Here is a 17,264-nt window from a genome sequence, read left to right as displayed (position 1 = left end):
CTTTACAGTCTGACTTATTTACACCTGACCTGTCACACTTTGAGTCCTTCCCTGTTCTCACTTGAACAATTTTTTGCCTCCTTCCCCCCCACACACCCCTACTTTTGTTTCTTTTACACTTTATGAGATGGATGCAAAAGTTTTCATATGAGCTCCTAATCTTTGGTATGTGACATATTTTCCTGCCCTTCCATTAATGTGTTTAAAGCATTTCCAGGTTTCCTACAAGTTACAGCTTTTTAAAATATTACTTTCAATGTTAACTTCATGCACACATTGATTTGATCATAGTTCCATTCTCTAAAACTGAATAATAATGTGACAGGATTTTTTTTTTTTTTTTTTTGCCTTTTACTCCCCTTCAGAAGGTTGAATATAATTGAGTTGTGAGCATTATTACAATAGTCACAGATAACTTCTTGCACCAATCCCTGTCTAATCTTAGGCCCAAGCCCAGTATAATTCCATTCCTTCCTTAATTCTGAAACTTCTTGCCTTATGAAGCAGATATTTGTGTGAGATCTTCCAGTCTCATGGTATGATTTCCCTGATAACTATTATTTGGTCTAATTTTCCAGTGTTATCTATAGAATTTCAATATCCTTACTCAAATTGTTTGCTCTTTGGTGGGGAATCTTAACCAGAGTCCCCGGATAGGTTCTAGGAGGTCTGAGAAGCTCCTGAAGTCATAGGCAAAACCATGTATGTCTATGGGAATGTGTACTTTTCTGACAAAGAATTCCATAGTTTTCATCAGTTTCTCTCAGAAATTATCAAACAAAAAACTTTAAGATCCACTTGTCCAGTGTCCCTAAATATATTATTATTGAGCACAATTTTCTCATCCACAGTCTTTATTTTTCCAGCACTACTGTGTGCATTTTTGTTTACTGTTTTTATTACACCTATTCTGTTTTCATTATTTCTGTATATAAAATGTTATAATCCCATCAGTTCATCCATCCCTAATATTCCCATAGATTTCCTAACCCTGCAGGACCAGTTTTCTCCAGTTTCTACCAGTTTTCTCCTTCTACCAAGCCTAAGGGGAGAAAAATGGAATTGGGATCCTTACTTGCTACCAATCATTCTATCAACTATTTTTTATACTTCTAGAGTTTATATATCCAGTATGCATTTAAATACTTGAGGCTTTGCTTCTCTACAAAACTGTCAATTTTATGTTTATATGGATGGATAGTTTTGCCATCCCATCTTCATCCAACACACCACAGAATCCCCTTCTCCTCTCACTCCTCCTTCCCCACCCCACCAGTATCGCCCTAGCAAGGTCTGTGTCAAACTGGGTCTCATGCTTCCTCTGCACTTATCAACTTTCTCCCAATTTTTAGGTTAAACGCTAAACTGCCACTTAACAGATTTGCTACACACAGAACTCATTTCTGGCCCCCCACATTAACACAACACCTCAATGCACCATTATATTTGCTGAACAAACCTCAGATTCTTTTGCAATCTACACAGTAACACCATTATGTTTTATGCCCTACCCCCCCTCTTCTTTGAACTGGACTGAACTTACTGATTTGACTCCTTGCAATGGAACCAAGAATGATATGGGAGGGGGAAAAAAAGAATGTTCCGTGCCCTCTGTAAGGTTTTTTGAGAACGCATTTTAAACAATTACCAAAAATATATATTAAAATTAACTATGTAAAAGAAAAATCCAATGTAGATTCCAAAAGTCTAGCAAAAAACGTGAGAGTGTATTTTTAAGATGCATCATGCTCACGGTTCTTAATATTTTCAATCCTCTCCTACTTGAGGCAGCGCACTCATACAGTTACTGTTCCATCAAAATCTCCATTGTTCTTCATCAACAGGATATTACCAAATGGTAATAATGCAATTGTTTACAATGCAATTGCAAAGACTCTTACAAGGATGTTCTCAGGATGAAAGATCTCCTCAGCCTTCTCTGCACAGCAGCTTTTCGAGGCTGCTGCTAACCAGGTCATGTTCCAGTGACCCCACGATCCAGAGGTCCTCCAGGACCACAAAGGTCATTCCAAAGCAGTTAAGATAATAAAGAGCCAGGCAAGCTGAAACGAATATTGCAGAAATTCATGGAGATTTGGCAGTTTGCATCTCAGGGGGTTTTTCTGTTAGAAACGACGTTTAAACTGGTGAACAGGATCCTGGGCCAGCCTGTCATGCGGATGTACCTACCGACTGTCCTAACAACGCTCCCAATTCTGCCGAACTCGATCACCATCTTACGACGCCGAGGGAGAGTTCCACTGAGCGTTGCAGTGTAGGCTACGGGGAGAACTTCTCTCCTTTCTCTCCTTGCTGCAGTCCTAGGATCCACATCCTCCCCACCACTCTCCTACCCTACTGATCTGCTCCGCACCACCCCACCTCCTCATCACACGCACACATCTGCCAGGCAGAGGGAAGGAAGACTCCTCCTTGACTTGGAGCTGTCCTCTGGTAGAGACAAAGCATAGGAATGGGGCTCCTGCCACCGATGGTGGAGGTGAGGGATGAGGATAAGACACAGGTCTGGGGTCTGTGGGATGGGCACCATAACGATGAGAAAAGCTACCATCAACTAAACATGAATGTCCCAGACTCTACGCCGCATACTTCAGATGCACCGTTTTGCTGAATTATCACCACCACCCATGGAGGCAGGAAATATTATACCGATTTTACAAATGAAACTGAGGCTTAGTGAAAGGAAGCAGTTTGCCCAAGGTCTGACTCCAAAGCCCATGCTTTTAAATAATACATCTAAAGTCTGCTGTTCTATCTGGCAGCATCTGACAGCTCAGCAGCAAAAATTAAAAAGACAGGAGGGAAGGAAATTTAACAGTAAAGGGGATGGTGGTGGAAAATCCTATCCCCACAGAAGTAGAAATCTGGACTGTGGCTAGGAATGGGAATAAGCACTTTCGGCTTGTTTTCCATAATTTCGATACTGCTTTTAAAAATGAAATTGATTTCCAGGAAAATGCTTGGAATGCTACCTTCTGGTCCTTGTCATGAAGAATCACATCACAATAAATCATGTTGCAAAAAGGACTCTAAAGCTTAAAAGTAAATACTACAGCCACCTTAATTATTTTGAACAAAAGAAAAATTATATTTAAGCTAAAACCATATTATTTTCACATCAATAAGAATATTTACTTGACTGAAATCAATCCAATTAAACATTCTGCATTTATATGGTGATATTATAAATTAAATGCCCCTCCCACAGACCAAGAAGAGGAAACATACACTCACCAAACACACCCAAGCACTCACACACACACACACACACACACACACACACCCGCTACTTTATGAGTTGTTTGCTACCCTTGTTAACTGAAACAGATGAAAAACCACATCAGACTCAGAGGGAGGAGAGTTTTGCAAGGGTTTGATTTATTTCAAGAACTAACTTTTCTCAAGCTGGGCATCCGGCAAAAAAAAAAAAAAAAATGGATATTCTAAAGCATAGTCCTTAACCTTTTCACCCCCTTTCCTAATATGCAGACCTAACCAGTTGTTAACAGGACTTGTCCTAGGGGCCTCATACGTCTCTGGAAGTGTATCATCTCCCTGTGGATTTTACTCTACAGTAAAAGTTACCATAAATGTCCCTTATATTCATCTTCATGGCTGGAACTAACGGCCTACAAGGTTACACCTGGGACATTTCTTTCTAAGCTGAAGTGAACTCAATCTTTTTTGTAAAACCACCCTTGAGACACCCCAAGAATTCAGAAAGGTCCGCACTTCCTCCCACAATCACACAGAGATTGATGCTAATTTCAGGATACAGCCTTGCTTCCTTTCTGCTCTCAATCACTTCTATGGAAATCAAACCTTTACGTTTATTCTGCGTCGCTGTGCTGAGCAGGCCAGGATGCTGTTCTCTCTGTAAGGCAGTCGGTCCAAGCAACTGTAGCATGTTCTGTGCTAAGGTTACATAATGACAGAACTGGCCCAAGCAACAGGAAGCTCCAAGGAGGGAGAGGGAAGGCATGAGTGCTAATTCAACAAAATAAAAATCATCCCCAGTTATCACTCTCCAGGACTTTGAACCAAAAAGAAAGGTGGTTTTACCTTAAATTATCAATGTGAATATCAGTAGCTCTGAGGAGAGGGAGGAAATCACCTAATAATGTGCTCATTATTCAGAGATTTTTTTCCAAGTCCCCATTGAAAAGTGCCATCCCATTATCCAGGTTACAAGAGTGACATCTAGTGGACTCTTCATGCAATGACCAAAAGGATTTCACATGGACTTTAGACCAGGGCTTCTCAAAATCTAACAAGAAATCGAAATCACCTGAGGATCTTGTTAAACGGCAGATTCTGGTTCAGTAGAAGAAACTAGACTCTATTATTTCTAAGAAGCTACAGGTAATGCTGACGCCACCGCTCCATGGACTTTTTTTTTTTTAATATTTTATTTATTTGACAGAGAGAGACACAGCGAGAGAGGGAACACAAGCAGGGGGAGTGGGAGAGGGAGAGAAGCAGGCTTCCTGCCAAGCAGGGAGCCCGACGCGGGGCTCGATCCCAGGACCCTGGGACCATGACCCGAGCCGAAGGCAGACACCCAACGACTGAGCCACCCAGGCGCCCCCGCTCCATGGACCTTTAAGAGTGGCCAGGACCTAGAATATTTCGCACCTGCTTTTACCTTCAGGAAAGAAAAGAGGGAAGGGACATTTGAGAATCGTTTCCAGGTTAAAATTAGGCCAAATGAATTAACATGATTTTTTAAGTTCCCAGTTCACTAGCTCAACTCAGCATGCACGCTTACGATCTCCTGTCTGCACAGAGTCCTGACGCCAGTATTCCTTATCCTAAATGCCAGAAACAAAACTAAGATGGAAAAGACCTTCCTTCACAACCACATTTATCTGTGGCATGATTTGCTCAAGTCTCCAACACAGGATCACTTCAGAACTTAACATCTTGCAAGTTTTCTTTCATTGTTATTATTTCATTTGCCCAATAGTGAATTATAATATAAAAGTAATTTTGTACCATTATCAGTTCTTTTTTCCCCCCAGGTACCCTGCACCTGAGCAGGAAGCCGTCGGGGTGCTGTCTAAGCGCCAAGCACACCTACTCAGAATTTCAGCAACATTTGCCCTGGACACCCCTAAGAACAGAACAGGATGTGTGACTACATCCAAATCTAGCCGTTTCCAGAATCCGGTCCTATGTGATTTATCTGAGCCAGAGAACCTCGACCTCCACACTGAACCACCAGGCTGTGCCCTCTGCTGTAAGGTCAGGTGTGAGCTCCTCCACAGAGGGGCTCTGCCAGGCTGCACTCGGACTCCTCCTGCCAGAGCTTCCACCTCAGCTACAGCAGACCCCGTCTTTGGTTCTAGGTCACAGTTCTAAAAGCCATCAACATTGAGGAAAAGCAGTCTCTCTTTCCCCAAACACATACACAAACATGTACAAAACCCACTTTCTAATCCAGTAAAATCCTGTAGGGCAAGTGGATTGATCTAAGACGATTATTTCTTCAACAGTGGAGCTCCTATTTCAAACAAGGAAACGAAAGTGGAGCTGTTTGGGCTGAAACGGAGCTGGAACACTTGGAGATCTGCCTACTTGATTTCTCCCAGGCTGCCCGTCGCCCCGCACCCCTGAATACTCCTCTTCGTGCCCCAAATACTCCTTCCCACCCTAAATCCCACCCCCAGCTACCACCCAGTTTGAATCAGAAACGATGGGTCTCACAATAGCTAAAACCATCCCAAACTCCTTTATCACTCAAGGACAATATTGTTTTCATTACCCAGATGAAGCTAGAGATACCTGTTTCATTATAACTTGACTTAGTTATGATTCTAACAGTTTTAGCAGTGGCAATCAAAGGATTTACTCAAAGGATGTACCACCTAATTTCCTGATGGAAATTTGCTTTTAAGTCATAATTAAGGATCTCTGTAATGAATAAACAACAGAATTGTTGATACCTCTTCCATTACTCTTGGCAGTCCTAAACTCAACATGCCAGTTTCAGTAAGTAGCACTGCATCGCTTGCTTACATAGTAGGGAAATCTGCCTCGGTCAGAATTCCAGTTACGGCACTTACACGGGACCTCGGGCAAGTTAGTCATCTCTATCCTCAGTCTCCTCATCTGAAAGTGAGGATAGCAGCAGTACCTATTTCAAGGAGCTGTTGTGAAGACTGAATTAATATATTTTAAGGTAGTTAATAACCAACACAGAGTCATCATTCAATCAATGTTACCTCTAATGATGATTATAATTATTCACATAGTATTATTAAGAATAATGACTATTAATATTCTCCTTTAACTGAGTATTCAAAATGGTATTTGATTCTCTTGGATAATTTTAGCCAATTTTTTTTAGGTATGATTTATTCCTTTTTTTAAATTTAAGTGTAATTAACCTACAATGTTGTATTAGTTTCAGGTACAGAGTATAATGATTCAACAATTCCATAAATTTCTCAGTGTTCATCAAGATAAGTGAGCTCTTAATCCCCTTCATCTATTTCACCCACCCCCCAACCCATCTCCCCTCTGGCAACCACCAATGTGTTCTCTGTATTTAAGAGTCCGTTTTTTTGTTTGTCTTTTGGTTTGTGTTTTGTTCCTTAAATTTCACATGTTAATGAAATTGTATGGCATTTGTCTTTCTCTGTCTGACTTACTCCACTAAATATTATACCCTCTAGGTCATCCATGTTGTTGCAAATGGCAAGATTTCATTCTTTTTTATGGCTGAGTAATATTCCATTATATATATGTGTGTGTGTTTGTGTGTGTGTGTATATCACATTTTCCTTGTCCACTTATCTATGGATGGACATTTGTGTTGCTTCCATATCTTGGCTATTGTAAATAATGCTGCATAAACATAGAGATGCGTAGATCTTTCCCAATTAGTGTTTTCATTGTCTTTGGGAACTACTGGATCATATGATAATTTTATTTTTAATTTTTTGAGGAACCTCCATACTGTTTTCAACAGTGGCTGCACCAATTTGCATTCCCACCATCAAATTTTAGCTAAAACTGACAGGCATAAACAACATACAGTCCCATCGATTCTGCATCTATATTGAGAATACTGGGAATGCAAGAGAAGCTAATAAGATCCTAAATGAATTTCAGCTTTTTCCTTAAGATACAGCACCTGTCCTTGAGTCTATATTTCACCTCTTAGTGAAATGCATTAAAAAAAAAAAAAACATTTATCAACTGGAGGCAATTCTGATTTTTAAAAATTACATTAGTTTTTGAACAGTCATAACTATATTTATTCTTTGTGCAATATGTTCTCCTTAAACACCATATTACCTAATTTATTTTAAATTTAAGAATTTTATTTTAAATCAAAGCAAGCTGAACTTTTTCTCAGGAGAAGCCCAGAGGGCGGCAGCTATCATGCCAGGAGCTGGCATATCGGCCCTTTTTTTATCCGCCTGCTGGACTGCTCAATTCTCTATATTCTTAGGACTGTGCCAAAGTCCTCACCACTTGGCTTCAAAGTAACCAGAATCTTCAAATAAAAAAATTTGTTTTGTTTAAACAAGAATCCAAAATTCATAAGGACCTGAGGCACACATAAGCTTTATAGCAAATATTCAAAAGCTACCTTGCCAAAAACTTTGGAACAAAGGGGATGGGAGAAATTCAGACAATTCATGCCTTAATTTACAAAAAAAAAAAAGAAAAAAAAAGACTTTTGAATATTCTAACGTGTCAGTACTGAGTAATCCAAAAGTTTTCAGAAACCTGTGAGATGTAACCTAATGTATTCCCTATCACCACCAGCACTTCTGTTCCAAATGAATCTCTAGGTATTTTTTACTGGGTAAACATTATCAAAGTTCATTGCAGTCTTAAGGTTACAAGAACAGAGTGTTTAAAATATTCTATAGTTCTCCCGCTTTTTTAAACTGGGGAACAAATCACAATTTTTGGCTCTCAAAGGGAGATGTATCTTATAGAGATAGGTTCCCATCTTGTGGGCTTCTCAGAGATTACTTCTGAAAATCATTTTTGTCATGCCTCATTTTGTTAACCGTGAGTTTAGACTAAATCTCAATTAACCAGACAATTCAGTAAACTAGAAGTTCTATTCCCTTTGACAACTAGATGAAATTGCTATATACAATTCTCCTCAAACTATATTTCTTCAAGAAGTTGGTATGAGAGTCCTCAGTACAAGGAGAATTTTTTTCCTTTTTTCTTTTTTTTTTTTTTGTAACTGTAAGAAAAGATGGATGTTAGCTGAAGCTATTGTAGTAATTATTTCACAAGATATGTAAATCAAACCATCACACCGTATGCCTTAAACTTATACAGTGATGTATATCAATTATTTCTCAATAAAACGGGGGAGAAAAGAATGCTACATTTTGGTAATGGCTCAACTCTGTAATTTCTTTAAAAGATGATCTAAGAACAGTTTTATAAAACAAATAAAAAAAAATACCATAGCATGTTGCTCTCCTTTCCATTTGGAAAAAAAAAAGAAGAAGAAATTAAAGTAGAAATTCCCTTAAGAAAGAAATTCAACTATGTACCTTTATTCTTTATTTTCTCTGCCCCTAAGCTGCCATAGATAGTTTTCATAGAGATTTTTTAGTAGCTTCCTAGAAACTATTTTACAAAGTTATAATCATTAGTTCAACAAAAATAACAACAGGAGCCACTTTCCATTGAATTCTTACAAGAGTCAGGTACAGCACAAAACACCTAGCATATACTACCTCATTTAATTCCTTCAAACAACATGGAAACAATTATAATTATTGACCTTTTTGCATAGGAAGCAGCTAACACGAGGGATATGAAAAGACTTGTCCAAGATTTCACAGTCAATAAGTGGCGGAGTCAAGTTATGAACCCAGGTCTGACTCCAAACCTCAAGCTCCCCCAGGTGCGCCTGCTATACGGCTTCTAAATTCCTTGAAATCAAGGGCCCTGTTCTTCCTCATCTGGAAGCCTTCAGGAATTAAACCACTGCCTACTCCATAGGGGACTCAAGAAATTGTTGCTTAATTGAAGAATCAAGAGTCATTTGAAAGCATAAATTGAAAACATGGTAGACAGAAACCTACAATTGCCCCATAGCTCAGAATTCAAATATATTTCAAGGTCACTTATTAGGTTTGATACCTCTAGAGTCATAATAAATGGGTCATTTGTCAAAGAGATGATGGAAAAAGATTAAAAGAATTCTACCATCTATCAAAGAAACTAAAAGACAGGCACCCACAATGTATCAAGCACCAAAAGAACCATTAGTTTGGATATAGCAGGAAAGGAAACAAGTTTTGAAATATTAAAACCATGGTTCTGATCCAGGTCCTCTGACATTCTACCTACGGCCACAGCCAAGTTGCTTTCTCTCTCTTGGTCTCCCTTTCATCAGTATAAAATAAGAAAAGAATTATATATACACACATAAAACGGTTACAGAGTATATGTTCAATGGAAGCCTGCATGATTATTTTTACTGTTATTACCAATGCATCAATTAAATTAAAGATGTGATACTATATGCCTGTTTAAATTATACTTTCAAACTTCAGCTTTAGTGTAACTATGGTAAAAAAAAAAAAGTCACACAAGAAGAGACACGTATATCATTTATATTTTCACTTTTTGAAAAATCCTTAACATGGGTTAAAAAAAAATATTCCCAAGGTTACCTAATCTATTATGATTTAACAGCATTTTAATGTTTTCTAAGGAATGATAGCAAAGTGCTGCATCTCTTCAAACTTGGAATTTACTGCCTGTCTGAGTCTCTGCTTGTGCCAAATTAAATATACAGTATAATGTCCATACCAGAAATAACATAGCACAGCTTCCTGCTCTATTCCTTGGTTGAATGAGCCCAAACTGAGGAAAGGAAGACATGATTTTATTTAATCATCTGAATAATTGTTTTCTTCAATTTCTTGAATTAGAAGGTACTCCAGAAAAAAAAAAAAGGTTTAAAAGAAATTGCCATGTGAATTATCAGGCCATTTAAAGGAAAAATTCTTTTTGAAGGCCCTACATTTGAAAGGCTCAAGAAATAGCATAAAAAGAGTCATGTTAATGAACTGTTCAGAAAGTCAGCTTCGCCTAGCTACTCCACAGCACCCAAACTGCTGAGGACTGAGGACTGCAGCATCTCTTGGACTGTGAGGTCCAAGTAAATTGTAGACTAATGCTTCTTCCCAGCAGATACCAGCCAGAACTCTTTTGAGGAATTTTGTAATAGAAGAGCATGGAGAAATGGGATGGTAGATGGAAAAAGATGCCCTGGGGGTCTAAGGAAGGTTGCTGGGTTTTTTTAAGGTGAAGGACATGGTCATATCATTAGCCACTGATAGATAATGCAGGTGTTAGAGGAGATAAAGTGCAGGAACAATGCCTTTAAGTAGGGAAAATGTGGAAAGGGACAAGTCATCCATTGTGATAGGAAGGAATGAAGTGAACACACAAGTAGGAGCTTGGGGGGTATGGTAGAAGAGAGATGAAATAGTTCTCTTCCAAATGCATCTGTTTTCAGTGAAATAAGAGACCATCTTTGGCTAAGGATGCAGAGGGGGGAAGATCTGAGGAGAGAGAAGAAGTGAAATAGTCATCCCAGGGAAAATAAATGTGTAGGTAGCGTGCCAGGATTGTGGGTAAGGCTGAGGGCCCACTTGAGAAAGATGGCCGTGAACTGAGAGTAAGACTGTTGACAAGGTAGCTATGTTTTCCTCTAGCCATACACTACGTGACTGTGGGCATGGAAGAGAAGGAGAATTAAGTTTAATCAGCAGTGGGATTCTGCCAGCTGAATACAAAGCAGATGGTATAGTCACCAAGAAAAATAAAGTCTCGATCAGGAACATTTTTACTCATAGTGCAGCATCAATATCACCTGGAATCAGGCAATGCATCTTCACAAGATCTCTATTTAGAGATTCAGATGCATCTGAAAGTCTGAGAAATATCTGAGTGGTGGCCAAGTAAAAACAAGAAAAATCATTAAGGATGTTGCTGGGACATCTAAGTGGATTGTAAAGCCATGAAGATTGTTGACAGAAGAAATGACTGGGTCAAAGGAAGAGATGCACAGAGCCATATGGGAATGAATGTCCAGGTCATAACAGGTGACCCGGAAGGCTTGGAGTCCTGGGGGTGATTGAGGCAAATGTCTAAAGGATGATGGGACTGGTATTCTTTTAAGGGAACGAGGTAGTTGTGGTTGTCTCATCCCCCGGTTTGGTCTCTTTGGCAGTTTATACCAATCATGAGGGCGACGCTGTCGCTGAAGAAGCTGTGGTTTTACAAGAAGGACACAGAACCCCGTGAGCTTCCCCAAGGCCTGCTGCAAGCAGTACAGACTGGGAGAGAGATGGTCTTATGAGGAACACAGAGAGAGCTGAGTAGGCTTCCATTAGATCCACATGCGAGCGCGCTCCTAAGGGCACAGAAGCAGTACATTGTTAAGCATTTAGGATAAAGGTGGCCACCCAAATATCTGTGCTTGCACTAACAAGCACAATAATTCTGTTTAAGAGTAGAGAAATTTATTGATCTCAAAGAGAAGCAGAAAAGAAAAAGGGAGAGAAAGAGAAACAGAAAGGATAGGGAGATTGATATGCTCTTCAGGATAGTGAAACTCCCTAGTAGCAGCCAAAGTGCATGGTTAAAAAGATGAGGTCTCCTATCCGAGATTGTACAAGTTTCATCTATAAAAACCTCCCCCATTTTCCTTGAAAATATACAGTATAGTCTCCTCTCTTCATGAGTATATTTGTGAATGGATCTTCTATGATACTGGAGAGAGGCTGAGGTAAGTGAGGATCATGAACCCACAAGGCAGAGGAGAACATGCAAATACAGGCTCCCGGGATGTTGAAGAAATTTGAGAGAGAGTTTTGGATAAACGCAGGTTATGAAATTAGGGGGATTATGATATTAATCATATAGGTAAAGGGAAGTGGCCCCACTGATAAGTATGTTATACAATAAAACAGATGCTTTTTGAAGACCAGCCAACTGCTTTTTCTGCACTCTCCTCTCCCAGCCTCCCAAACCCTCCTGTCATTATAAATATAATTGTTTAAATGGCTGAGATACATTTCAGGGCACCTGGGTGGCTCAGTCAATTAAGCCTCTGACTTAGGCTCAGGTCATGATCTCAGGGTCCTGGGACCGAGCCCCAGGTTGGGCTGCCTGCTCGGCAGGGAGTCTGCTTCTTCCTCAGCCCCTCCCCCTGCTCATACCCTCTCTCTCAAATAAATAAATAAATAAATTCTTTAAAATATATATATATATTTACATTAACATTATGTAATTATTAATCCCTTGGGCTGTGTGTTTCTCAGGGGCAAGGCCCAACGGTAATGGAAACAAAAGAAGCACTGAAATCCACAAGTTATTTTTAAAAATCTGAATTCTCATGGGGCACCAGGGTGGTTCAGTCAGTTAAGCACCCAACTCTTGATTTTGGCTCAGGTCATGATCTCAGGGGTGTCAGATCGAGCTCCAAGTTGGGCTCCACACTCTGTGTGGAGTCAGCTTGTCCCTCTACCTCCCCTTCCTTGCTCTCTCGCTCTCTCTCTCCCCCCCACCCCACCCCTCTGCTCTTAAATAAATAAATAAATAAATAAATAAATAAATAAATAAATAAATAAATAAAATCTAAAAATCTGAAAAGCATCCAGAATATGTTCAACAAGTAGCAAAATGACTATCTCAATGCTGTCTACTTTTGTTTAGCTTATTCATTTTTAAAAAGTTGGCAAAGAATAGGGAAGAAAGAACACAAGTGGATAATCAATCTGAGAAGTTAAAAATTGTGTATATGTAAAATAACACACAAACCAAGGATCACTACTTTTTAGAAATTTATATTCATGCATTCAAGGCCTGTGATCTTTCAGATGGGGTTTAACAAGAATTAAGGAGAGTGAGCAGGGTACCTAACTAATTCCTGGGACCATCAGGGTCTTCCATTATAGACGTTCAGCTCAAAACTCAGACAACTCAAATTAGAGGCAAAGCTATAATTATTACAGAAAACTGAATTATAATTATCCTGGCACTCACCCATAAAAATATTTCCCAAATCTATTTTAAAAATTAAAAACAGACCAAGGTCTAGAAGCATATCTAGGATCCATCTTAGTATGCTAGTTTCATTCAAGCTGAATTTGCATTTGTTCCTTAATCACAGTGCTGAACCAGTCCACTACCAAGAGGGAAACAAATTAATTCTGAGTTCCTGAGGAAAGACCCTAGTAGATCTTCTCTTATTTCTTACAGATAATAAAGCTGCAATCAACTGGATCAAATCAGCACAGTATCCACTTTATGTGACTGGGACAATTCAAGCAGGAAAAGTATAGTTCTGTCTTTAAAGAACACACACACACACACACACACACACGGAGTTTCCCATATCCTTTGCCTACCGTAATAAAAGCCAAGGATTCTAAATTTCATTTTACGGCACAGTGAAATAATTGAGAGCACATCCAAGATGCCAGAGCTCTTGGAGCAAACCCTCAGGAGGGACAGCAGAGGTCTATACCACACTTTTTAAAAAGACATTCTTTGAAAATAAATAAACTGTAAACCTTATACTAGAACATAGTGAACACCTCCCACGTGATGTGATGTGGAATTGTACTATAAAGCTTTCCAAGTCAAAAACACTTTCTCCACACACCAAAAACTGAAGACTAGACTTCCATTATTAGTGATGAATTCCCAGGGGTTCCAACATGTCCCTCTGCTTAAATGCCTATAAGAGGGATTTCCATCATCAATGAGGAGGATCAGTTAGTTGATGCAACCCTTTAGCCAGGAGCAAGTCTGATGGAGAGGGTGTGGGTTGGAGGAGAAGGCACTGGAATCATAGCACACTCTTGTCAAAGGTAGCAGGATCTGAAGGATTAGTCAACAAGGAGGCAGATCAGAGTTGGGATCCATCTATGCAATTCAGGTATCAAATTTCCTATCTGAGAAGTGAGAAGGCTAAATTTGATGATAGCTAAAAAGTGCAAAATTGACACTTTTGTGAAGCGTGGTAGGTCTGGCTAGAAGTGTAAGGGTAGCCACAAAGGGCTCAGAAGTAGGGAACCAAAATGTCACTAATGCTGGTCATAAAAGCACTGCTGGGGGTGCCTGGGTGGCTCAGTCGGTGAAGCATCTGCCTTCAGCTCAGGTCATGATCCCACGGTCCTGGGAGCGAGCCCTGCATTGGGCTCCCTGCTCAGCAGGAAGCCTGCTTCTCCCTCTCCCACTCCCCCTGCTTGTGTTCCCTCTCTCACTGTCTCTCTCTCTGTCAAATAAATAAAATCTTCTAAAAAATAAATAAATAAATAAAAGCACTGCTGGAGGAAAGAGGGAAGGCACTAAAGAAAATGTTCTACAACTGTAACTATGTCAAAAGGCAGTTCTACAGGGAAATCATAGTAACACCTCACGTGTAAAGAGACCATAAATAGAAATGGAGAAAAATTCTAGACTCACATTGGGTCACTGAATTGCTCAAATTTTTATTAAAAGAAATGGGAAAGAAAGTAGTGTGGCCGAAGGAAATGATGTTCTTAAGACTAAAAGGGTGATTAGCAGTGTTGATGGATTTGCTGGCAAATGGAAAATGCTAGCTTTGATGTGCTCCGTCAAGAGCACTCGCTCTGAAATGGCCGCAGTAAAATTCACTCCTTCCTTCAACAGATATTAATACGGTGCCTGGTACGAGCTTTTGCTCGTAGATGTGAGAAAGGATACAGTGATTAAAAAAAACAAAAAAAGACACCTCTACTCTTAAACTTCCAACTCTGACAGAAGACATTACAGATACATCAGTAAATACAGTGGAAAATGATACAATCGAGTCAAGCAAAGGTTAGGGGTTTGGAAGAAGAGTTGGAGTTTCTGTTCTCATTTTTATTTGCGAAGGATCACAGTTCCTTCACATATTCATTCACACTAGCCAACGTCAAGAATTTCTAAGGACAAGTTTAGACACTTAATAAAGAACAGCAGTTCCTGAACCATCTGCTTTGCTCTGAAAATAAAGATCCGTCACACGCAAATTTTCATTTTACTCCAGCCCTGTGAGAATATTATTGTCAGCTGGGGTAGGTAACATTTGGTTTATAACTGACATGGTGAACAAACCATGCTTTATAAAATGGCTACAATCAGTGCTTCTTTGGGGTGAAAAAAAAAAAAACCATCAAATGAGGCCAAAAGTCACTCACTTTCAGCAAGTTCCTTTGATCCATTTAAGCATCCTGTTACTAATCTTCTGATGAAGAAATGTGCAAAACACAGAATTTAAAATAAACAACAGAACCTTGTTATAGTCAGACAAAGATGTATAACAGAATATCCTAAAAGTTTTTCTTTCTTAAAAAGAGAAATAATCTCCCAAACTCATCATACAAAACTGCAAATCAGAGCAGCCCAACCCTATGTTGTGTGTATCATTCCTACCTGGTAAGGAACAATACTGCCGTGAGCTGTGCCCCAACGTTTTGCTTCCTTTTGGCCAATAAGATAATTAGCAGCTACCTGGGTCAAACATGCCACCTGCCAGGAGAAAAAAAAAAAGGTAGTTTACTCACAAGCAGAAGGTTATACTACGAAAGTTCTCATTTGAATTCACTTCATGTCATTGCAAAAAAAAAAAAAAGAGAGAGAGAGAGAAGCAACTCCAAACAGATCAGCAAATATACGGGCATCATCATACAAAGAAAGGAAGAGCAGTATTACATTATTGCATGAGACTAAGTATGAATAACATTGGGCTCTGGAAAAGATTACCTGAAGACAGGGGTCGACCCTGTAGATAAAACCTTGGGCCAGTCTTTAGCATCAAGACCACAGCAAAATACATCAGCAACCAGTACATTCCTTTCCCCTTTTCACCCACATCCTTTTACTTTGGGTCAAGATGACAAAAAAAGAGCCTTTGTCATCACTGAGGAGCTGAACCAGTCATGAGCCATATTCCTCTAAATTTCTCATTTCATGACAAAAATAACAATAATAAACCTCTATTTTGTTTATATTGGTTCAGTCAAGTTTTCTGTTACTAGCTGCCCAAAGCATTCTTACTGACACAGAGGATCCAAATTATTTGACTTCTTAAAATTCCTCAGTGAATCGTCCTCATTTACACAAAAAGTGCTCTACCCCTCTCAACTTAGTCCTAACCCCACACCCTCATTATTATACTTAGTTCAGTTTTCAAAAGCCCTAGATCTATTAAAGGGGTCACCTAAAACCTTAGAGTCAACCTCTGACTCCTGCAGTATTTCATACACATAGCTTGAAAACCTACAATAATTCAATTCCATTTGAGGATAACATGAGGATAATGAACTTGATTCCCAGTGACCCGCCACAAGGAGCTTCTGTTCCCACAAATGGAACATGCCTCCTAGGGCCCAAACTATGGAAAGACAAACCTAATAACAACCATCCATAGTTCCCAGAAAAAAAGCTTCTGGCTCATAACATAATCATGATATACCATGGGCTCATTTTCCCATCCTAGATCATCAATGTGAGGGGGAGCCTCCCAAACCAGCAAGTCAAGCAGATCCCAAACTGAGTTTGGCTCCTGCAACAACTCCAGGGGTGGTTTTTCAGGGCTTGGGGAGGCAACCTGTGACTGGCCTCTACCTGGCCCGGCGGCTTGCCTCCCACACAGCCTATCGATAGGGCTCAGCCTGCTTGAATCTCCTAGAGCAGCACTCTGCTTTCCTTTATTCGTGGGATTGACCCTCACTTTTATGTTCATTTACTGCTCTGTTGAAATTGGAACTGCCTTATGGCAGCTGGTTCGGCTGTACCACCCAGGTGGCAAAACTAATAAACCTTGAGTCATCCACTTCTGGACCTCCATCTGGTCTCGGGCATTTGAACCACGGAGCATTCCAGGGCTGCCTGGGGCTGCCTAGCGCTAATCACCATCTCACAGATCACTTCTGTGTCTTTCAAAATGGAAAATCAAATCAACATTTTGTAGTAAAAAATGCACTGGATGGGAAGTCCAGTTTCAGGGTTTTTCATTTCTGTCGACTCTAAGTAGTTGTACAACTGTAGGTATTTAATTGAACTATTTTGACCTTCAGACACATTCTCTATAAAATCTTGGGCATTTGACCAAAACGGATGGTTTTCAATCTTTTTTTTTTTAAAGCAGAACTCCTGTATCACACCGAATAATGCATGAAATCCTAATATGTGAGCAGGTAATAACCCGAGTGTTCTTGTTGAAG

At 39.7% G+C, this 17,264-nt stretch overlaps 1 protein-coding gene across 12 annotated transcripts in view; it reads right to left on the bottom strand.

Annotated features, from left to right (window-relative positions):
- The window catches only part of SUGCT (succinyl-CoA:glutarate-CoA transferase), an 800,213-nt gene that overhangs the window by 597,574 nt on the left and 185,375 nt on the right, over positions 1 to 17,264 (bottom strand). For all 12 annotated transcript variants that reach the window (XM_064575448.1, XM_064575450.1, XM_064575442.1 and 9 more), the window contains one exon: positions 15,472 to 15,567. In XM_064575448.1, the coding sequence (XP_064431518.1) occupies positions 15,472 to 15,567 (96 nt within the window). The remainder of the gene's footprint in view (positions 1 to 15,471; positions 15,568 to 17,264) is intronic.

This window comes from Mirounga angustirostris, unplaced genomic scaffold (genome assembly GCF_029215605.1).
Source record: "Mirounga angustirostris isolate CCGP_5_RB_7025 unplaced genomic scaffold, mMirAng1.0.hap1 SCAF_12, whole genome shotgun sequence".
Classification (NCBI taxonomy): Eukaryota; Metazoa; Chordata; class Mammalia; order Carnivora; family Phocidae; genus Mirounga; species Mirounga angustirostris.
This window is presented reverse-complemented; position numbering and strand designations above follow the sequence as displayed.